This window comes from Bos mutus, chromosome 8 (genome assembly GCF_027580195.1).
Source record: "Bos mutus isolate GX-2022 chromosome 8, NWIPB_WYAK_1.1, whole genome shotgun sequence".
NCBI lineage: Eukaryota > Metazoa > Chordata > Mammalia > Artiodactyla > Bovidae > Bos > Bos mutus.
In genome coordinates this window covers 63,908,426-63,932,920 of record NC_091624.1, presented here as the reverse complement: position 1 = coordinate 63,932,920, position 24,495 = coordinate 63,908,426, and the positions used below count along the sequence as shown (strand labels likewise).

Here is a 24,495-nt window from a genome sequence, read left to right as displayed (position 1 = left end):
ATCCAAATTGCAGTTAAAAGTATATTTATAAACCTTTAAAATTTCTTGTGCAGGGAAACCCATTTCCCTGCTTCAGTTCAATTGCTTAATCTGCCAAAATTAGATTAGCCAAAGCACTAATGTGTGGTTGAAGTACGGAAATCCAAAATTTTGACAAATTTTAACACAGATGAGAAAAATAAGTACGAACCCTTGCACCTGCCTGAGACCTTTGCCGTTTGAGTCCGTAGTTCTTACCCCGGTTTGCTGACCCCGCTTATTTTTCCTGCAGTATTTGTTAAAGCCGTTTCCCCTGTGCAATAAATTGACCTGAAAGAGCAGGGCGGTTTGCTTTGGAAACCAAACCAACACTTTCAAGTCACTTGGTATCTTGTGATACAACTCATTGGTAACTGTTTTTTGGAGTATGGAAATATTTAGGAAAATTAGTAAAGTAGATATCACATGCATAATTTGACTCAGAGAGTCACTCACAGTTTTGCTTTTTGGCTTTGAAATCACTGAAAGGGGAAATAAACAGAAAGAGGAGAGAGGAGAAAATGGTGTAGGAATGGATGTTTCTGAGATGAGGTGGATGTTGGGCACATTAAGAGCCTTGGTTTCAGACCATAACTCCTACAACCTGCAGGTCTGAGGCTGTTGCAGAGGGCTGATTGATGGTAGTTGCCATCTTGGGATGACTGGCTCAGGCTTTGAGACTGACTGATCAGTGAACCAGTTTAGATATGGGCCCCTGGCTCAGAAATTGCACAAAGGACGATGGCAGCAGTGAGTAGAGTAAATCTGATGAGATGTCAGGATTCTCCGAAAACACTGGTCTTGGCTTTCTGTGCAGCCTTCAATTGTATACCAATGAATTCCACCTGGGGGAAACAAGAGATCATGGTAGAAGAATCCCTTAGAGGGTGCAACTGACCTGGCTTCAGATGCTTCAGATAACTAACAGGTTAAAAAAAGGAAAAAAATGTTCATCTGTACCATTTTTCTAGATGCCACATATAAGCGATATTATACGATATTTGTTTTTCTGAATTCACTCTGTACAACAGTGTCTAGGTCTATCTACATCTCAGCAAACAGCACTATTTCCTTCCTTTTTATGACATATATACATTACTATGTATAAAATAGATAACTGAGAACTGACTGTACAGCACAGGGAACTCTATACTCAGTGTTCGATGATGATCTACACTGGAAGGATATTTTAAAAAGAGGGGATATATATATATATATAGAACTGATTCATTTTGCTGTCCGGCAGAAACTAATACAACATTGTAAAGCAACTATACTCCAATTAAAAAAACAACAACAACAACAAAGGAAAACAAAGTGAAAGCTCTAGATCTATGAGAATACAATCATCTTGCCTTTTAAGAACTCCCACCTAAAGTTATTCTAGTTGGGTACATTACAATACAAAGCTTTGAAACTGTAAAACAAAATAGCTTTCAAACTCAGTTGACAAAAGCTATGCAATTGCCTTTCACTATGTAGAAGTTTCTGAAATGTTGGCTGTTTAGAGACTTCCTAATAATCATCGCTCAGTTTTACCCAGGTCATGAGCTATTCAAAGGGCTGAATCCACATAAGAGTTGTTTAAATGTGTAAGTGCTTCTTAGGAATGGAGGCATGTCCTTGACCTCATTTAATTTTCCCCCAGTTATAAGTAGTAATACATGTTCACTGTAGAAAATGTGGAAAATACACAGAAGTACAAAGTAAGTGACAGTACTGTCTAGTAACTCCCCCAGTTGTATGGGGGAGAACACCAAGAACATTTCTCTAAAGGGAGCAAAACATGACTCTTTGGAAATTTGAGAAAACAGCAGTCTTTTTCAATTGGGAGTAATTTTGCTCCCCAACCTAAGGACATTAGATAATGCCCAGAACCATTTTTTATTATTGAATTTTAAGAATGACTTATATATTTTGAAAATGAATCCTTTATCAGATATTCTTCCAGTTTTTTACTTTTCATTCTTCTAACAGAATATCTTTCTCATTAAAAAATTTGTTTTGGCTGCACTGCATGGCTTACCCCAATAAGGGATCAAACCCACACCCTCTGCATTGGAAGGCAAAGTCTTAACCACTAGACTGCCAGGGAAGTCCCCAGAAACATTTTTATTGTTACAACTTAGAAGATATTACCGGGATGAAGTGAGTATAAGCCAGCAATGTGCTAACCATTCTACAAAATAGCCCTATATAACAAAGAATTATCCTGTGAAAGTGTCAATAGTGTTGACAAATTGTTGATAACATCATCAAAAGCCTAAGTTCCAATTGTATTTGTTTTGCGTCAGAGTGAAATGGCAGACTTTCCATGTTGGAAAACTGTTCTTCCTACAACACTGTAATTATTCTAGGTCCTTGACCCAACCTAGAGATATATATTGTCAAGATTTTTCTGTATAAGCTTCCAGGCTTTTATGTGCAGAGTTTTTATGATAAGCTGACTAGAGGTCTACCTGTACACATTCAGGAAGAGAAGAGCAGTCACTGAAAGCTAATATTTCAGGGCTCTGGGGGTGGAGGGACCTGGCCCCTTTCCTCTTTGATAGGAAGGGGCTCTTGATTGGCACAGGTGAGAGACGGTACTTGGAATTCAGAGAGGGGATGAAGGTACATTGGTTGAACAAAGCTCAAGTAACCCTATTAAAACCAGCACCTCAGCAGACATTACCCCAGATTCTCTTCCTCTCTCTCAACTGACTCTGATTTCCTCTCATTTTTTCCTCCTCTTCCATTTTCATAGAGAATTTTAGAGTTTTGCTTTGTGGATTTTTATACATAAGTGGTATACTACACATACTGTTTTGCCCCTGACTTTTTTTCTGTCCAACAATTTCAAAAATATTTTTTCATGTTAACAGAGGGATCTGTTCATTCTAAGTATTGCATAGCAATCCATGAACTGAATATATCATAGTTTAACAGTTACCTATAGACATTTAGATAATTTCTGTTACTGTCCTATTAAACATAATGTTGCAATAACCTTGACACATGCTTTTTTGTGTTACATGTATTTCTCTGCAGTAGATTCCAAGAAATGAATTGCTTTGTAGAAAATTGAGCTCATTTAAAATTTTAACTGAAATTCACAAATTGTCTTAAAAAAGCCAAACCAATCTATACTGTCATTAGAAAATGTATGAGTTCCCATTTTCCTGTATAGTCACTAACCCTTGATATTACAAAACTCTTGTAATTTTTAGCAATCTGATGGGTTAAAAATAATATTTTTGTAATTTGAATTTCTTTGACATTTACTCTCAGGTTGAGCAGCTTTTCATGTTTTTAGGGTAAGTCATTTATATCTCCTCTTCTGAAAATTACCTTTATAACTCCTTTAACAATTTTGTTTCTTTTTGATTGTTGGTCTTTGAAAAATTAGTTTTTTAGAAGTTATTTATTCTGGGTAGATATTAATATTTTTTCTGTTATTTATTTCCAATTATTTTCACTCACTAAAGATGAGTTTAGCCCTCATCTTTTTAATTTTGGGGTTATCATTCATTTCATAAATTTTAAAATATTGATATATTCAAATCTATCTATTATTTCCTTTATAATCTTGCCTTTTGGATGTTAAGGAGGCCTCCTTTCTTTTAAGCTTAAAATATGTCCTCCAATATTTTCTTCTAAAGTTTTCATCATTTGCATTTTTCTTTCTTTCTTTAACTCATGTGGACAAGGTTGGGTTTCCGGACATGAAACCTATGTGATTGCACACAGCCCTACACTTAGAAGGAAATTATGTATTAATTTTTTGTGAGGATGTGAATGATGTGAATGAGGCAGTATATAGATTTCTTTAGGAATCCATGCTCTGGAATTAAACACTCACATTTGAATTAGACAGCACTGCTTAACTGTGTAACATCATGTAAATTTCTGCTCAGATTTCTCATCCTTAAATTGGGAATAGTGACAAGATCCAGCTCAAATCATTGTTTTATTGATGTGATGTAATCCAGGCAAATCCCTTAGTAAAGCATCTAACATGTAGTAAATGCTCATTCAATGTTTGCTCTTATGTAAGTTTTCCTGTGTTCATTTTAATTAAAGATTTTTAAAGTGTCATGACTTACCTTTAATAAGGACCTCTTTTATACAGTACTGTCCAGGTTTTGTTCTGCATGTTCCAAAGTCCAAAAGACATCCATGAAAGGGGATTGAGAGGTTGCATTGTCTACAAATCACACCTCCAACAGCTCAAGTACAGAATAGGGAAAATAGAGATAGACATCAGAGAGGGAAAAAAAAAGAGAGAAAAGAATAATCCAAAAATAAAGTAGTGATTTTCAACTTTAAAAAGTAAACAATATTTTATAAATTGATTCTAATAACTCATATAAATTTAAAATATTTTATTTTTGGAATTTAATGGGGGGAATTTTATAACATATGCAACATTAAAGAAGTGAAAGCACTCTGAACTAATTAAAAATGAAGCCAGGTGGGCTAAACAACTTAGTTGGTTAAAATAAATTCAGGAACTCAGAGCCTAATTAAATTAAACCAAAGTTATTTAGCCAGAATATTTAATTTCAGCCATATATTCACTGTTAGGCCTTTGTTTCAATGTCTAAGGCTGTACATTATATGTAGTAGGTTCTCTTTGAGCATTTATTGCTTAATGTTTAGGTATTGTTGTTTAGTTGCTAAGTTGTATCCAACTCTTTTTCAACCCCATGGACTGTAGCCTGCCAGGCTCTTCTGTTCATGGGATTTCCCAGGCAAGAATTTTGGAGTGGGTTGCTGTTTCCTTCTCCAAGGGATCTTCCTGACCCAGGGATCGAACCTGGGTCTCTTGCACTGTAGGCAGCTTCTTTACCGTTGAGCCAAAAGGGAAGCCCTGTTTGCACATTGGTAGCTTCTAACTCAGGTTCTGTGGAGGCTGTGAAAATCTGTGTTCATTTTATTTTGGCTTAAAAGAGTTATTTATTTTCATTATGTGGAAGTAGCCCAGAGACTCTTGAACTTAGTCAACATAGGTGAGATTGGAAGACATTAACTTGAAGACCCCTTTTCAAATCTGACTATGCATCAGATTTACTTAAATGTTAAATGAACATTTAACATTAACAGTTAAAATGAACACAGATTTCCACAGCCTCCACAGCACCTAAGTTAGAATCTATAGGAGGTGGGGCTCAGGAATCTGTATTTTAGGTGCCCAGAAACAATGGAGGACTTGTGATTTGAATGAAAATGTCTGGACTGGTTTTTGAGAAGCACTGGTTCTACTGAATTCAGAAGCTGCCTTTGTAATAATCCCTGCAGGAAGCCTTGGCTTATGATAGAGAGCTCATTATCATTAAAAGAAAAAGCTCAGATTGTTAACGGATTCTTCAGAAATTGAACTAAAATTTGTCTTATGTTCATTGTTCCAATCTTTTAATATATGAAAACCATTGCCATTCCACTCCTATTCACTGATTAACTCCAAAGAAACATTTATGAAATATTTTGTGCAAAGTATTTTTAAAATAATCTTTTAAAAATATTTATTTATTTAGTGCGCCAGGCTTTAGTTGCAGCAGGTGGAATCTTCAGTCTTCCTTGTGGCATGTGGGATATTTAGTTGCGCCATGCAAGCTCTTAGCTGCAGCATGTAAGACCTAGATTCCAGGGATGGAACCTGAGCCCGCTGCTTGGGGAGCTTGGAGTCTTAGCCACTGGACCACTGGGGAAGTCCTGTGCAATGTATTTTGTATTTCTGACATATTGGGAGTTGGAAGAGATCACTTTTAATAGAAATTAGTCTGGCTAATCGGAGAAGGCGATGGCACCCCATTCCAGTACTCTTGCCTGGAAAATCCCATGGATGGAGGAGCCTGGTAGGCTGCATGCAGTCCATGGGGTCTCTAGGAGTTGGACACGACTGAGTGACTTCACTTTCACTTTTCACTTTCATGCATTGGAGAAGGAAATGGCAACCCACTCCAGTGTTCTTGCCTGGAGAATCCCAGGGACGGGGAGCCTGGTGGGCTGCCGTCTATGGGGTCTCACAGAGTCGGACACGACTGAAGCTACTTAGCAGCAGCAGCAGCAGTCTGGCTAATGAGGGTAATTAATCTCTGTTGACCACTCTCTCCAGTTTCAAACTCTTCTCAAGACATTTTGGTTTATTTGGTTCACATTAGTACTCTCCCTGAACATGACAAACTTTCAATCTATAATCAGTGATCAACCAGCAAATATTTTTAAAAGAACTTAGTTTCTGCCAAGGAGCCTATTAAGCAATTTACATGCATTAGCCCAGTCATTTCCCACAACTAAATTTTCAGGCATGTACAGTTTTCTACATTTCCCACAAAAGGAAACTGAGGTCATAAAATTTTAAGTAGTTCACTCCAAAGGCAGAGACAGGAGTTAAAAAAGGTCTATTTGAATCCAAACCCCTTGTTTTGACCAAATACTCCATGTCACTGAAGCTGCCTACCTTTGTGTATCCCAAACCTTCTGATGTCACCTTCTTCTTGCTGGAGATTTTGATTCTTCTGAGATTCAGGATCAGTTACCTGCCCAGAGTACTAGAGCTGCTTGCTTCTTCAAGTCACGCCCAAGTGAATTTTCCTCCTGGACTCATGATTTCTCAATTTACAACTTGTCCTTAGAGATCCACTTCATGGCTCAGTGGCCCTGCATGCTGGGGAGCTTACATGATGCTGGATCTTTCTCCGTCACGCCCAAGGCCCCTGGCTTGTTTCCTGGATGAGATCTGTTCTAGTTTCTCTCTCTCCTTCCTTCTGATTCCACACCCAACATCGATAGCCCTCTTCCTAAAAACTTGGCCCTGATATTCTTTACTGTAACTGAAGACAATGCCTTAACTTTTAGGCTTTTTGTTGACTGTACTTGTTCCATTGCACGACTACTTATCAACATATTCACAGATCCCATATCCTTTCTTCCAGTCTGTTTTTGTCTGAAAATGTATTGTTGGTTTTATTAATATAACTACACATGATATATTCCAATTTGACAACTAAACTCAAAGTTTCAGGTTTTATATTAAATTAATAGTTTCCTCACATGATTAATTCTGAAGTATGCTACTTTATGACCTTATTGTGGGGAAAACCTAACAGGCTATATTTAATTACTTAAATGCATATTAAAAAAATATATATGTAATTACTTAAACATTATAAATCACAATGATGGTGACCTTTTTAAAATAACCATCCTTGCTTCATGGGCACTCCTTACTTCAAAATTTCTCTCTATGCTGAATCCTCTTCTTTAACCCTCACATCTTTTCTATGTATCCAACAAAATTAATACAATCCCCTGACTGAATAATTTTTTTCATGATAACCAAAAGACAGGAAAGCTATTCTCTTGAAAATTTTCACCTATTCCAGTGTCCCCCTACACATTCTTTACAGAAGAGGAGTATAAAGACTTCAAATACAGCAGAGACCCTAGCAGTTTGAGTTTGCTCCTGTACTCTGCAAGGGATAATCAGAACTCTGTTGTGAATTGTATTTAGTAATGAGGGCAGTGTGGGAAGCAGAGACTACAAATGGGTGGTCCAGCAGCTAGACCTGGTTTGTTTAACTTGGGCCATATTTATAAAGGCTTCCTGCCTAGTTTGGTTAGTTCCAGTTTAATGATAGTAATAGCAACTTCTGGGCCACCATCTACCAACTCAGTGTACTCATATATAAAATGAGAAATAATAGCACTTAACTCTTAGGATTATGGCATGGTTTCAGTGCATTAATACAAATATTTATTTATTTTTTTAAATACAAATATTTAGAACAGTACCTGGCATATAGGAAGTGCTGAATAAATGTTAGCTCTGGGTTCGATCCCTGGCTTGGGAAGATCTCCTGGAGAAGGGAAAGGCTACCCACTTCAGTATTCTGGCCTGGAGAATTCCATGGACTGTATTACAGTCCAGGGGGTCACAAAGAGTCGGACCCAACTGAGCGACTTTCGCTTTCTTATTATTAAGGGTTTACTTAAGCTTTGCTATAAACATCTTAAATACTTTAAGATCACCGTCCACTTATAATTCTGCAGTTTCTTGAGTAATTTTTCCTCTTTTTGATTTATGTGTTCTTAATGACTTACCACCTAAGAGGCAGAAAACGATAAAAGCACCATTGAAGACAGTCCTCATTCTAAGATTTCTAGCCAAAAAGAAGATGGAAGGAAAGACATGTACCACCATTAAATCTTTCGTGGGGAAGCAATAAAGTTGTACATTTGTTAGCTATTATAAAATGGGAAATGACTAAAGTTCATTTATTTCATTAAGAAGGTATAAATAAGTTCACTTTGTAAAGGAAAAATAATGTATTTGTCAAAAATTCACTGTAAACTTCTCCTAGTTCCAGAACATTTTAAGTGTCTTCTTCTTATCAAATGCCATTCCCACCGTCAATAATTTCCCTGAATTGCAAAACTAGGAAATGAAGTAGATAATGTTTCTAGAATAATATCCTGTTAAAAATACTTTTAACTATTAGCCAAACATTTTTATATATGCTTCTTCACAAATTAATGCTTTCATTGCAAATGATCATATTTATAAGGAAACATGATAGTTAACAATAGTTAATATTTATTAAAATGAAGGGAAAGAAATTGTCAGGTTGGCTAAAATATAACATTTCAGTTATGTATGACTTACCTGGCTTCTTTATTAATATGTTGTGGAAATTTTCTAGGTCTTAACGTCTTTAAAGGATAAGAAGAAAAATTTCTGATGTAATAGTTTGTTATAACTGAAACCAGTGAGGCAGGTCTCTGATCCTCTAGATTCTAAACAGTTTAAACAGTAAAAATTAACCAAGTAAACAGACATAAAAATTTTCACCTGAATTGTCTGATCTATATGGAACTTAACATAATAAAACTAAGTCAGGTACCAGTTAAACAAATTAACTATAAATTTGGCTAATAATTTCTAAGTTCCCTATGCTACAGATTAATTAGTTCATGTACACATAGCCATATGGGCATTTTTATCTGTTCATTACATAAAGTACTTGATCTTGATATTAAAAAAAATACCATATAATCTTTACAGTGGAACTTGATACATTCAGAAAGCAATTTGGTTTTTAGAAATGTTTATTTCTGAATTAATATATAGTTCCAAATTAGCACATTCTTCTTGAAGCAGATTATAATATGAAGACTGTTGAAATCACTTTGGAACATGTTCCCACCAAATTGAGTGTCTACCCCAAATGTAACCATATTAAATATGTTGAGTGTCTTTTTTATTCTGAGCATTTTTATACTGCATCTGTAATTTGGGAATATGTATAATATTCAGTTCAGTTCAGTTTAGTCGCTTAGTTGTGTCTGACTCTTTGCGACTCCATGAATTACAGCACGCCAGGCCTCCCTGTCCATCACCAACTCCCAGAGTTCACTCAGACTCATGTCCATTGAGTCAGTGACGCCATCCAGCCATCTCATCCTTTGTCATCCCCTTCTCCTCCTGCCCCCAATCCCTCCCAGCATCAGAGTCTTTTCCAATGAGTCAACTCTTCGCATGAGGTGGCCAAAGTACTGGAGCTTCAGCTTTAGCATCATTCCTTCCAAAGAAATCCCAGGGCTGATCTCCTTCAGAATGGACTGGTTGGACCTCCTTGCAGTCCAAGGGACTCTCAAGAGTCTTCTCCAACACCACAGTTCAAAATTGCTTTTTGTAAAAACAGTATCATATACTACATATAATTTTTCCCTTTGTATTTCACTCAAAAGTATGTTTAAAATCTTTTGAGGTCAGTCTTTAAAACTACTTCTTTGTTTTTTTCATTGCTATATAATATTTTTGATATGGATATACTATATTTATTTAGCCATTCCCGGGTTGATTGAGCTTCCCTGGTGGCTCAGACAGTAAAGAATCCGCCTGCAATGTGGGAGACCTGGGTTCAATCGCTGGGTTGGGAAGATCCCCTGGAGAAGGAATCGACTACCCATTCCACTATTCTGGCCTGGAGAATTTCATGGACTGTATATAGCCCATGGGGTCACACAGAGTCAGATATGACTGAGTGACTTTCTCTTTTGCTTTCACTTTTCCTGGTTAATGAAACATCAGTTCAGTTCAGTCGCTCAGGCATGTCCAACTCTTTGCAACCCATTGAACTGCAGCAAGCCAGACCTCCTCACCAACTCTTGGAGTCCACCCAAACCCATGTCCATTGAGTCGGTGATGCCATTCAACCATCTCATCCTCTGTCGTCGCCTTCTCCTCCCCTCAATCTTTCCCAGCATCAAGGTCTTTTCAAATGAGTCAGCTCTTCGCATGAAGTGGCCAAAATATTGGGGTTTCAGCTTCAACACCAGTCCTTTCAATGAACACCCAGGACTTATCTCCTTTAGGATGGACCGATTTGATCTCCTTGCAGTCCAAGGTATGATCAAGAGTCTTCTCCAACACCACAGATCAAAAGCATCAATTCTTTGGTGCTCAGCTTTCTTTATAGTCCAACTCTCACATCCATACATGACTTCTGGAAAAACCATAGCCTTGACTAGACGGACCTTTGTTGGCAAAGTAATGTCTCTGCTTTTTAATAATGGCTCTGCTTTTTTAAGTTTTTAAAGTTAATGGGTTGATCATAACTTTCCTTCCAAGGAATAAGCGTCTTTAAATTTCATGGCTACAGTCACCATCTGCAGTGATTTTAGAGCCCAAACAAATAAAGTCAGCCACTGTTTCCACTGTTTTCCCATCTATTTGCCATGAAATGATGGGACCAGATGCCATGATCTTAGTTTTCTGAATGTTGAGCTTTAAGCCAGCTTTTTCACTCTTCTCTTTCACTTTCATCAAGAGGCTCTTTAGTTCTTCTTCGCTTTCTGCCATAAGAGTAGTGTCATCTGCATATCTGAGGTTATTGATATTTCTCCCGGCAATCTTGATTCCAGCTTGTGCTTCTTCCAGCCCAGCGTTTCTCATGATGTAGTCTGCATAGAAGTTAAATAAGCCAGGTGACAATATACAGCCTTGACGTACTCCTTTTCCTATTTGGAACCAGTCTGTTGTTCCATGGCCAGTTCTAATTGTTGCTTCCTGACCTGCATACAGGTTTCTCAAGAGGCAGGTCAGGTGGTCTGGTATTCCCATCTCTTTTAGAATTTTCCACAGTTTATTGTGATCCACACAGTCAAAGGCTTTGGCATAGTCAATAAAGCAGAGACAGATGCTTTTCTGGAACTCTCTTGCTTTTTCGATGATCCAGCAGATGTTGGCAATTTGATCTCTGGTTCCTCTGCCTTTTCTAAAACCAGCTTGAACATCAGGAAGTTCATGGTTCACATATTGCTGAAGCCTGGTTTGGAGAATTTTGAGCATTACTTTACTAGCGTGTGAGATGAGTGCAATTGTGTGGTAGTTTGAGTATTCTTTGGCATTGCCTTTCTTTGGGATTGGAATGAAAACTGACCTTTTCCAGTCCTGTGGCCACTGCTGAGTTTTCCAGATTTGCTGGCATATTGAGTGCAGCACTTTCACAGCATCATTTTTCAGGATTTGAAATAGCTCAACTGGAATTCCACATAGGCTCTTGTTTTGTTTTGTTTCAATGACAAACAGTTTTACAATGTGTGTATATGTCCTTGGGCACTTATGCAAGTAGTTTTTCCAAGACTGATTCTGAGAAGTGGAATTACTCAGGGTCTATTTGTGTGATGTTTTAACGTGCTGTGCTTAGTAGCTCAGTTGTGTCCGCCTCCTTACATCCCCTTGGACTGCACCCTGCCAGGCTCCTCTGTCCATGGGGATTCTCCACGCAAGAATACTGGAATAGGTTGCCATGACTTGCACTAGGGGATTTTCCCAACCCATGAATGGAACCCAGGTCTCCTGCATTGCAGATGAATTCTTTACCAACTGAGCCACCAGGGAAGCCCAATAAATACCATCAAATTGCCCCTGAAAGTGACTATCGATCTTCTTACCACCAGCAGAGTTTGAGTACCTTTTTCCCTCATTAATAATGAGTCAAGGATTTGCAATATAATGTTAATTAGTAGCTAAAAATCTAAAATAACAGTATACTTTAGCCTATCAATTGGACAAAGATGAAAAAGTTATTGACAAAGGATATTTTGAAATATGCACTTTTAATTACAGTGTCAGGAAATGTAAATTAATGTGTGGGTGTGGGGTATGTGTGTGTTAGTATCTACATGCTATTAGTACATTTACTCATATATGCATACATTAGTGTATTAGTACATATGGACTACTAGTACATTTACACATACAAACACAATAAATACTTTGTATTACATCATATATAGTATAGATTTATCAGTTCAGTTCAGTTGCTCAGTTGTGTCCGACTCTTTGCGACCCCATGGACTGCAGCACGCCAGGCCTCCCTGTCCATCACCAACTCCGGGAGTTTACGCAAATTCATGTCCATTGAGTCAGTGATAGATTTATAGTTTGCTTTAAAAAAACTTTTTCATATTTTGAATATTTATTTTGTCTTTAAGTATTCCTTAAGAATGCATTTTTACAGGTTCTGTAATATGATACAGTAAGTCAATGGGTTTACTATAATTTATTTAATAATTCCTACATGTTTGTATATTTCTCATATTTTTGTTATGTTTGAATAGGTTTTGGGGATAAATTTGTAGAAATAGAATTACAGGAATAAAACATAAATCTTTTATAAGGCTTCTGATACACAGTAGTAAATTGTTTTCTGAAAAGTAATGCCCAATTTAGAACTATAGTGTGGTATATTCACTTAAAATTTTTTTTAATGAAATATAGTTGGTTTTCAATGCTGTGTTGATTTCTACTGTACAACAAAGTGATTCGGATATACCTATATGTGCAGTCTTTAAAAAATTCTTTTCCATTAGGGGTTATCACAGGATATTGAATATAGTTCCTTGTGCATATACTAGGACCTTGTTGCTAGCCATTCTAAATGTAATAGCTTGCATTTACTAACCCCAAGCTCCCAGTCTGTCTCCCCTCCCCCCCTCCCCCTTGCAGTCACATGTCTGCTCTCTGTGAGTCTATTTCTGTTTGTCAATAGGTTCATTTCTGTCATAGTTTAGATTGCACATGTAAGTGATATCATATGGTGGTTTTCTTTTTAAGACTTATTTCACTTAGTATGAAAACCTCTAAATCCATCCATGTTGCTGCAAATGGCATTACTTCATTCTTTTTTTCATGGTTGAGTAGTGTTTGATTTTATATATATATATGTACAACATCTTCTTTATCCATTCATCTGTCGATGGATATTTAGGTTGTTTCAAGTCTTGGCTATTGTGAATAGTGCTGCTATGAACATAGGAGTGTATACCTCTTTTTGAATCAAGTTTTGTCTGGATATGTGGAATTTCTGGATCATATGGCAACTCTTAGTTTTTTGAGGAACCTCCATACTGTTTTCCACAGTGGCTGCACCAACTTATAGTCCCACCATAGCATATTCATTTTAAAATTCCCAGTGCTTAGCTTGCACTGTGCCTAGAGCACAATAAGCTCTCAATTAATGCTAATTTTTCTTCCATTTCTTTGGATGTTTTCCTTTTGATCATATATCTTCCTTGTAAGTTTGTTTTTGACTTTGATGAACCATTATTGAAAAAGTGTTTCCTTGAATCAAGGTAACATTATCCAATTAGTCAATCCATAACATATGTTTACACAAATATAAACTCTTAGATATTAATTATGAGGACATTTTCTTTAATAGATTTTATCTATATCTCCTTTCCTTGAGTGAGAATTTTTTTTTTACTCTCTCTAATTGATACCTGTAGGAAATAGATTTTGGCAGAAGCAATCAGTATGAAATGTGGGGCTCTGAAAGTGACCACTGGGTGTCTTGGAGTTTCGGAATAAAAATTTTCATCTGAGATGCCCTGGAAAGGTAACGATACAAAATATTGATTCTTAAATCAATAGCGACACATGCTGTATGATTGCACTGAACACATGAAACTCAGGTACAGGCAACATGAGTCTATCATAATTGGAGATGGACTAGTGTGGTTAATTCTGGGAAGGGAGATGGACTTTAGAAGTGGCATGAGAAAACTTTCTAGGGTGAAATGAAAGTGTTCTATATTTGATCTGGGTGGTAGCCATGTGTTTATACAAATATAAAAATTGAACTGTTCATCTTAGATTTGTTCATTGTGCTGAGTAATACCTTCAGAGGGCATATGTTTTCTTTCCCCTCCTCATTAAGAATGAATCAATGGGAGCCTTTCACAAGCATCTCTATATGAATCCAGAATTTACTGAATAGTATAAAGGAGTGACATTCTGAAAGAGATGGGAATACCAGACCACCTGATCTGCCTCTTGAGAAATTTGTATGCAGGTCAGGAAGCAACAGTTAGAACTGGACATGGAACAACAGACTGGTTCCAAATAGGAAAAGGAGTACCTCAAGGCTGTATATTGTCACCCTGCTTATTTAACTTATATGCAGAGTACATCATGAGAAATGCTGGACTGGAAGAAACACAAGCTGGAATCAAGATTGCCGGGAGAAATATCAATAACCTCAGATATGCAGATGACACCACCCTTATGGCAGAAAGTGAAGAGGAACTAAAAAGCCTCTTGATGAAAGTGAAAGAGGAGAGTGAAAAAGTTGGCTTAAAGCTCAATATTCAGAAAACTAAGATCATGGCATCTGGTCCCATCACTTCATGGGAAATAGATGGGGAAACAGTGGAAACAGTGTCAGACTTTATTTTTTGGGGCTCCAAACTCACTGCAGATGGTGATTGCAGCCATGAAATTAAAAGACACTTACTCCTTGTAAGGAAAGTTATGACCAACCTAGATAGCATATTCAAAAGCAGAGACATTACTTTGCCAACAAAGGTTCGTCTAGTCAAGGCTATGGTTTTTCCTGTGGTCATGTATGGATGTGAGAGTTGGACTGTGAAGAAGGCTGAGTGCCGAAGAATTGATGCTCTTGAACTGTGGTGTTGGAGAAGACTCTTGAGAGTCCCTTGGACTGCAAGGAGAGCCAATCAGTCCATTCTGAAGGAGATCAGCCCTGGGATTTCTTTGGAAGGAATGATGCTAAAGCTGAAGCTCCAGTACTTTGGCCACCTCATGCGAAGAGTTGACTCATTGGAAAAGACTCTGATGCTGGGAGGGATTGAGGGCAGGAGGAGAAGGGGACGACAGAGGATGAGATGGCTGGATAGCATCACTGACTCGATGGAGGTGAGTCTCAGTGAACTCTGGGAGTTGGTAATGGACAGGGAGGCCTGGCGTGCTGCGATTCATGGGGTCGCAAAGAGTCGGACACGACTGAGCGACTGATCTGGTCTGATATGATCTGATAAAGGAGTGATGTTATTCAATAAGTATTTATTCAGTTTCTACTATGTTGCAGACATACTGATTTAAGTTTTTTTTCCTATATCATTTTGGTAGAGAAGTGAAAGGCTGGCAAAGGTGAGACTGGAGACAGAGAGAAAGTTAGGAAGGCATTGTACTAGTTCAGTTAAGAGATAATAAAGCCTGGAACCAGGGCAACAGGAGGGATGCAAAAGAGGAAATAGATGAGAGAAATGCCAAGGACTAAGTGTTCACTATCTTAATGCAAACTGTCTTGAGTCAGGAAACAGCTCAGTCCTATCTTTTTCTGCAATAATACTCCACTTAACACACTTTAAAAGAATCATGTCTTTATATTCTCTCTCGTCAGAGTGTTATCTTCTTGAGTGAAGAAATGCCATCTTGTTATCTCTAGGTTCTAGTAGGATGCCTGGCACATAATAGGTGTTTGATAAATGTTTGCCAAATGAATGGGATATCTTTAGTGGAAGGAAGATCAGAGAAAAGAATCCCAGAGTAGTAGCATGAAGATAAGAGATTGTGGGAAGGATAAGTGGCAAGGATAAGCCATGAAATTGAATGGACTCTCCTTGGGCTGGTGTAGACTGAGGTCCTAGGTGCTATATTGGGCCTGAGGAAATGAGCAAACTCTGGTTTTTTCAAGGGATTGCTTGGCTGTCTCTTAAGATAGTTCTCCCCTGGCAGTAAGAAGGAAGAAGTAGCTGGTTCCTAGGATTCAACCTTCTGACTGAAATTCTAGAATCCAAGCTAGCTACAAGTCCAGAGTCTTTAAAGTCTGAATATGCTGGAAAACCTTGGGAAAGCTCTATTCAGGCAAATCAGGACAGGATTATCTGTCTCTAGGGATGGTTACCTCTGTGGTAATACAAAGACATTTAACGACCTTAAATAATTCACTTCATCATCCTGAGCCTTGATTTCCTCACCTCTATAATGAAGGGTTGGATTATAGTGTTCTGTGGTTCCACATGGACCGAAAAGCCTGGCAGGCCACAGTCCATGGGATCACAAGAGTCAGTCACGACTTAGCGACTAAACCACTGCCAGCTCCATTTTAGTCCTCCAGTTAGTGAACAGAAGGAGAAAGTCTAAAATCACAGGTTTGGATAAAGCCTCCTTAGTAGCAAGAAATGACATTTGTATTCTATGAACCTTGATTTCTCACCATAGTAAGACGAGTGTATATGCATATAGATGGGCTGGTGCCTATCACACCAGCTGCAGTGTGACACACAGATACACACATTGCAGAGTACTACTAGTGAGTCACATTTAAGACACTCTCCTCTATTTTCCGGTAGATTTTGTGATGAAGAAAATGTGAAATACATAACTTTAACATTATGCCCAGGAGGGTGAGAGCAGGGTTTAAAAGCACTCCAATGCTTACTATAAGATGGTTTACCTGTAAGAGCCATTGTTGTCCTGATCTCTGCTAAGAACTAATGCTGAATTATATTACTTTGAAGCTAAAAAAATATTGCCACCAACCTTGGTGGCTTAGGGATAGAAAACTTTTTATTCCCATTTGGGGACATTCAGAGAGATTACAAGATTCCTTTATATGATTTATTAAGTAAATGAAGATTTGGGACCAAAAAAGCCCAAGTGTCCTCATTCTCCATGAGGATGTTTCCTCAAATACCGAATGTGAACTTCCTTTATGGGTAACAGAGATGTTACAGTAGCAAATGAACATTATAATTTATATGCAGTAATAACTAGAATCTATAGCAGTTTAAGATTCTAAACCAAACTTTAGATGTTGCCATTTATTCAATAATTACTTATTGACCTCTTAGTATGTGTCAGATACTATATAGTTAGAGCAAAAGCAAAAAAAAAAAAAAAAAAATACCTTGCCATCACGCACCTTTATTCTATTGAAAGAAAAAGAAATGAGGAAGCAAATATATGTACATACAAATAAAATAATTTCAAATAACAATGAGTACCATAAGAAAATAAAATAGGGAAATGTGATAAACATTGATGACAAGTAGGAAATATCTATCAGAGTCCAAAAAGGTGTTATGGGTTGAATCATGTCTTTCCAAAATATGTATGAAATCATACATGGACCTCAGTTCAGTTCAGTTCAGTCACTTAGTTGTGTCTGACTCTTTGTGACACCATGGACTGCAGCACCCCAGGCTTCCCTGTCCATCACCAACTCCCAGATCTTACTCAAACTCATGTCCATTGAATCAGTGATGCCATCCAACCATCTCATTCTCTGTCATCCCCTTCTCCTCCCACCTTCAATCTTTCCCAGCATCAGGGTCTTTTCAAACAAGTCAGTTCTTCACATCAGGTGGCCAAAGTATTGGAGTTTCAGCTTCAGCATCAGTCCTTCCAATGAATATTCAGGACTGATTTCCTTGAGGATGGACTGGTTGAATCTCCTTGCAGTCCAAGGGACTCTCAAGAGTCTTCTCCAACATCACAGTTCAAAAGCATCGATTCTTCAGCGCTCAGCTTTCTTTATGGTCCAACTCTCACATTCAAACATGACTACTGGAAAAACCAAAGCTTTGACTAGATGGACTTTTGTTGAGAACCCCATGAACAGTATGAAAAGTACCTCAGAATGTGGCCTTATTTGGAAATAGGGTCATTGCACGTCCAATTAGTTAAATTCCATCATTAGAGTAATTTCTAATTCAATATGACATAAAGGAGAAATTTGGACAGAGATACACAGGCAGAGAACATCATGTGAAGATGAAAGCAGAGATTGGGATGTTGCTTTTATAAGCCAAGGAATGCCAAAGATTGCCAGCAAAACTTCATCAGCTAGGGGAGAGGCATAGAACAGATTCCCCCTCACAGTTCTCAGAAGGAGCCAGCCCTGTCCACACCTTGGTTTTGGATATCTAACTTCTAGAATTGTGAGACAGTAAATTTCTGTTATTTAAGCCACACAGTTAGTGGTACTTTGTAATGGCAACCCTAGCAGACTAATACATAATACTAATACATAATACATAAGGAAACAGATGGCATACTCAAGGTAAAAGAGATTTTAATGAAGGTAAACAAACAAGAGATGATGAAACCACCCTAGACCCCAAAATAGGCTGTTGCTCCTGATCTTAAAGGGATAAAGGGAAGGAGCCATGAGTGGAACCTTATGGGAAGTGATGGCTATAGAACTTTGGTAAAAGAACATGGCCACCACCAACCAATAACTCAGCATGGAGGGAACCAGGGAAATACCTAGATCTTTCTTTCCTTCTGCCCTTCTGTTTCCTGCCGTTGCTTCCCACTGGCAAAACCCAACAGAAAGAGAGACCAAAGAGGCCTGGTTGATACATCTTGTGAAGGTCAGCTTCCTGGGGAACAGGGGATAATGGAGAACAGTAGACATTATGTTTGGAGGAACAAATGACAACTATCTAGCAGGGTTAGGGAAGAGATGGCAGTTGAGCTGAGAACTCAGTGAAACAGCCATCATGGGGAATTATGTTCCTGCAGAGGGAACAGCAGGTGTAAAGGCCCTGAGGTGGGAGTGAACTAAGTGATTTGAGAAATAGAGAGCCAGAGTGCTCAGGTGTGTTGAGTGCAGGGACACACAGACTTGGTGAACTCAGAGAGATGGGCAATTGTTATAACATTTAGGGCCACGTTTAGGTGTCAATAAGGTTAGACTTGTAATGGGAAACAAATGGAGAATTTTAAATTATTGAGAAGTGATGTGATTTGCATTTTGAAAGGATCACTTTAACTGCTTTGTGGAGTCTCTGGTTTTAGAAGGGTTAGCGTAGAAGCAGGGTGCTTACTTAGGAGGTGATCAGATCAGATCAGATCAGATCAGTCGCTCAGTCTTGTCCGACTCTTTGCGACTCCATGAATCGCAGCACGCCAGGCCTCCCTGTCAAATACCAACTCCCTGAGTTCACTGAGACTCATGTCCATCGAGTCAGTGATGCTATCCAGCCATCTCATCCTCTGTCGTCCCCTTCTCCTCCTGCCCCCAATCCCTCCCAGCATCAGAGTCTTTTCCAATGAGTCAACTCTTCACATGAGGTGGCCAAAGTACTGGAGTTTCAGCTTTAGCATCATTCCTTCCAAAGAAATCCCAGGGCTGATCTCCTTCAGAATGGACTGGTTGGATCTCCTTGCAGTCCAAGGGACTCTCAAGAGTCTTCTCCAACACCGCAGTTCAAGAGCATCAATTCTTTGGCACTCAGCCTTCTTCACAGTCCAACTCTCACATCCATACATGACCACAGGAAAAACCATAGCCTTGACTAGAAGGACCTTTGTTGGTAAAGTAATGTCTCTTCTTTTGAATATGCTATCTAGGTTGGTCATAACTTTCCTTCCAAGGAGTAAGCGTCTTTTAATTTCATGGCTGCAATCACTATCTGTAGTGATTTTGAAGCCCAAAAACATAAAGTCTGACACTGTTTCCACTGTTTCCCCATCTATTTCCCATGAAGTGGTGGGACCGGATGCCATGATCTTCGTTTTCTGAATGTTAAGCTTTAAGCCAACTTTTTCACTCTCCACTTTCACTTTCATCAAGAGGCTTTTGAGTTCCTCTTCACTTTCTGCCATAAGGGTGGTGTCATCTGCATATCTGAGGTTATTGATAATTCTCCTGGCAATCTTGATTCCAGCTTGTGTTTCTTCCAGTCCAGCATTTCTCATGATGTACTCTGCATATAAGTTAAATAAGCAGGGTGACAATATACAGCCTTGATGTACTCCTTTTCCTATTTGGAACCAGTCTGTTGTCCCATGTCCAGTTCTAACTGTTGCTTCCTGACCAGCATACAGATTTCTCAAGAGGCAGGTCAGGTGGTCTGGTATTCTCATCTCTTTCAGAATTTCCCACAGTTTATTGTGATCCACACAGTCAAAAGATTTGGTATAGGCAATAAAGCAGAAATAGATGTTTTTCTGGAACTCTCTTGCTTTTTCCATGATTCAGCCGATGTTGGCAATTTGATCTCTGGTTCCTCTGCCTTTTCTAAAACCAGCTTGAACATCAGGAAGTTCACGGTTCACATATTGCTGAAGCCTGGCTTGGAGAATTTTAAGCATTACTTTACTAGCATGTGAGATGAGTGCAATTGTGCAGTAGTGTGAGCATTCTTTGGCATTGCCTTTCTTTGGGATTGGAATGAAAACTGACCTTTTCCGGTCCTGTGGCCACTGCTGAGTTTTCCAAATTTGCTGGCATATTGAGTGCAGCACTTTCACAGCATCATCTTTCAGGATTTGAAAGAGCTCAACTGGAATTCCATCACCCCCACTAGCTTTGTTCATAGTGATACTTTCTAAGGCCCACTTGACTTCACATTCCAGGATGTCTGGCTCTAGGTCAGTGATCACACCATTGTGATTATCTGGGTCATGAAGACCTTTTTGTACAGTTCTTCTGTGTATTCTTGCCATCTCTTCTTAATATCTTCTGCTTCTGTTAGGTCCATACAATTTCTGTCCTTTATCAAGCCAATCTTTACATGAAATGTTCCTTTGGTATCTCTGATTTTCTTGAAGAGATCTCTAGTCTTTCCCATTATGTTGTTTTCCTCTATTTCTTTGCATTGATCACTGAGGAAGGCTTTCTTATCTCTTCTTGCTATTCTTTGGAACTCTGCATTCAGATGTTTATATCTTTCCTTTTCTCCTTTGCTTTTCGCTTCTCTTCTTTTCACAGCGATTTGTAAGGCCTCCCCAGACAGCCATTTTGCTTTTTTGCATTTCTTTTCCATGGGGATGGTCTTGATCCCTGTCTCCTGCACAATGTCACGAACCTCATTCCATAGTTCATCAGGCACTCTATCTATGAGATCTAGTCCCTTAAATCTATTTCTCACTTCCACTGTATAATCATAAGAGATTTGATTTAGGTCATACCTGAATGGTCTAGTGGTTTTCCCTACTTTCTTAAATTTAAGTCTGAATTTGGCAATAAGAAGTTCATGGTCTGAGGCACAGTCAGCTCCTGGTCTTGTTTTTGCTGACTGTATAGAGCTTCTCCATCTTTGGCTGCAAAGAATATAATCAATTTGATTTCGGTGTTGACCATCTGGTGATGTCCATGTGTAGAGTCTTCTCTTGTGTTGTTGAAAGAGGGTGTTTGTTATGACCAGTGCATTTTCTTGGCAAAACTCTATTAGTCTTTGCCCTGCTTCATTGTGTATTCCAAGGCCAAATTTGCCTGTTACTCCAGGTGTTTCTTGACTTCCTACTTTTGCATTCCAGTCCCCTATAATGAAAGATAGCAGTACTCAAATGAGATATTATGGTGACTTGGACAAAAGTGGTAGATAAGAAAGTGGAGCACAGGGGACAGAGTGAGGCTCTAGGTTGAAAATAGAGAAGAAAGGACTTGTACTTCAACCTATGTGGGAAGGAAGGAAAAATGAGGAGTCAAGGTTGACGTCTGGGTTTTTTGGCTAGAGTAATTCAGTGTTTCATATATACTGAGACAGGGAAATTGGGGAAGAGCAGATTTGAGAGGAAAACTATAAGTTCTGATTGGGATACATTAAGTTTTAAATATCTTATAAACTTCCAAGTAAAGATTACAAGTAGCAGCTGGCAGTGAATCTCAAGCTTAGGAGAGAAGTTAGGGCTAGAAATATAAATTTGATGTGTTATTTGAAGCATGTATATGAAATTGGATAGCACTGCCTATTGCAAGATTATACACAGAGAAGAGAGGACTTTTTCTGGCAATATGGAAAGCTAGAGATTCTGAAACCCATGTCTGCTGCGTGACATCTAAAAATACTCAACAACAATGAAAAAAAATCCTTTTGAAATAATCAAATACTCCCTTTAAGAAACTAATGAAAATTCACCAAGGTTAGGAATAAAGAGGAACAGGAGAACATGGAGGCAAATGTTGTGGACTGAATATTTATGTCCTCCCAAAATTCATACTGAATTTGAAGTCTCAGGCCCCAGTGTGGCTATATTTGGAGATGTGGCCTTTGAGGAAGTAATTAAAGTTAAATGAGGTTGGAAGTGTGGTACTCTGATCTGACTGGATTAGTGTCTTTTTAAGAAGACTCTGGAGACATCTGACTTCCTTTACCCACTTCCTCAACCTGAAGAGGCAGTGAGAAGGCTGCTGTCTGCAGTACAGAAAGGGTCCTCACCAGAAGTCAAATCTGCTAGAATGCTGACTTTGGACTATTAGGCTCTAGAATGGTGAGACAATAAATTGTTTAAATTACTCAGTCTGTGATGTTTTGTTATGGCAGCCTGAGCAGACTAAGACAACAAATGAACTTTGAATCCTTTGCATATATTGAAATCACTGGATATGTGTGGTCTAGAGCTTTGGAACTTAAGGGATATTGGAGACAAAGTACTGGGTCAGTGCAGGTCATAGATTTATTAGAAACCACTTTACATAAATCCAGGAAGTAAGCCAGAAAGAAAAACACCAATACAGTATGAGATCAGATCAGATCAGTTGCTCAGTCATGTCTGACTCTTTGCGACCCCATGAATCGCAGCACTCCAGGCCTCCCTGTCCATCACCAACTCCCGGAGTTCACTGAGACTCACATCCATCGAGTCAGTGATGCCATCCAGCCATCTCATCCTCTGTCGTCCCCATCCTCCTCCCCAATGCCTCCCAGCATCAGAGTCTTTTCCAATGAGTCAACTCTTCACATGAGGTGGCCAAAGTACTGGAGTTTCAGCTTTAGCATCATTCCTTCCAAAGAAATCCCAGGGCTGATCTCCTTCAGAATGGACTGGTTGGATCTCCTTGCAGTCCAAGGGACTCTCTAGAGTCTTCTCCAACACCACAGTTCAAAAGCATCCATTCTTTGGCGCTCAGCCTTCTTCACAGTCCAACTCTCACATCCATACATGACCACAGGAAAAACATATGGAATTTAGAAAGATGGTAACGATAACCCTGTATGCGAGACAGCAAAAGAGACACAGATGTATAGAACAGTCTTTTGGACTCTGTGGGAGAGGGCGAGGGTGGGATGATCTGGGAGAATGGCATTGAAACATGTATGATATCATATGTGAAACGAATCGCCAGTCCAGGTTCGATGCATGATACAGGATGCTCGGGGCTGGTGCACTGGGATGACCCAGAGGGATGGTATGGGGAGGAAGGTGGGAGGGGGGTTCAGGATGGGGAACACGTGTACACCCGTGGCGGATTCATGTTGATGTATGGCAACACCAGTACAATATTGTAAAGTAATTAGCCTCCAATTAAAACAAATAAATTTATATTAAAAAAAAGAAAGAGCTATGTCCTTAGGTAATGGGTGAACTAAGAAAAGAAAACTCCCCTCTCAGAAGCAGACAGCAATATTGGGTGTGGTACTGGAGGGAGGTTAAAGAAAAGAACTGTCTCCTCTGACAATATCTTTCATATTTGGCTGAATTTATATTATTTTCGTGGTTCTAAGAATGATAGGCTAGGGACTGTAGTTTAAAGGAGATACTGATGTCCTCAGGCACAGAGCAAACCAACACAAATACTCCTTAGAGGACTTTCCTTTTGTTTTAGGCTTTAGAGAGTTCCCACAAAGTTCAAGAAAATTTATTTTATTTTTTTTTTGTTGAAGTTTAGTTGATTACAATGTTGTACCAATCTCTGCTGTATAGCAAAGTGACTTAGTTATCCACATATACTATGTTCTTTTTTTATATTCTTTTCCATGATGGCTTATCACCAGCTGAGTATAGCTCCCTGTGCTCTACATTAGGACTTATTGTCTCTCCATTCTAAATATAATAGTTTGAATACCAGCCCTAAACTCCCAGTTCATCCCTTTCTCTTCCCCTCTCCCCCTTGGCAACTACAAGTCTGTTCTCTATGCGTCTGTTTCTGCTTTGTAGATAGATTCATTTATGTCATATTTAAGATTCTATATGTAAGTGATGTCATATGATATTTATCTTACTCATTCTGACTTACCTCACTTTTTAGTATGATAATCTCTAAGTCCATCCATGTTTCATTCTTTTTTTATTCCATTGTATAAATGTACCACATCTTCTTTATTCAGTCACTTGTTGATGGACATTTAGGTTGCTTCCATGTTTTGGCTATTGTGTACAGTGTTTCTGTGAATATTGGGGCTCATATATCTTTTTGTATTATAGTTTCATCTGAACATGTGCCCAGG

At 38.6% G+C, this 24,495-nt stretch overlaps 1 protein-coding gene across 1 annotated transcript; it reads right to left on the bottom strand.

The window, feature by feature from the left end:
• Positions 1-738: 738 nt before the first annotated feature.
• Positions 739-8,152, bottom strand: C8H9orf57 (chromosome 8 C9orf57 homolog). The gene is made up of 3 exons (XM_070374939.1): positions 8,104-8,152; positions 4,104-4,226; positions 739-863 (listed from the first exon to the last, which is right to left on the bottom strand). Exons 1-3 carry the CDS (start codon positions 8,150-8,152, stop codon positions 739-741), a joined length of 297 nt encoding a protein of 98 aa, XP_070231040.1.
• Positions 8,153-24,495: the final 16,343 nt, after the last annotated feature.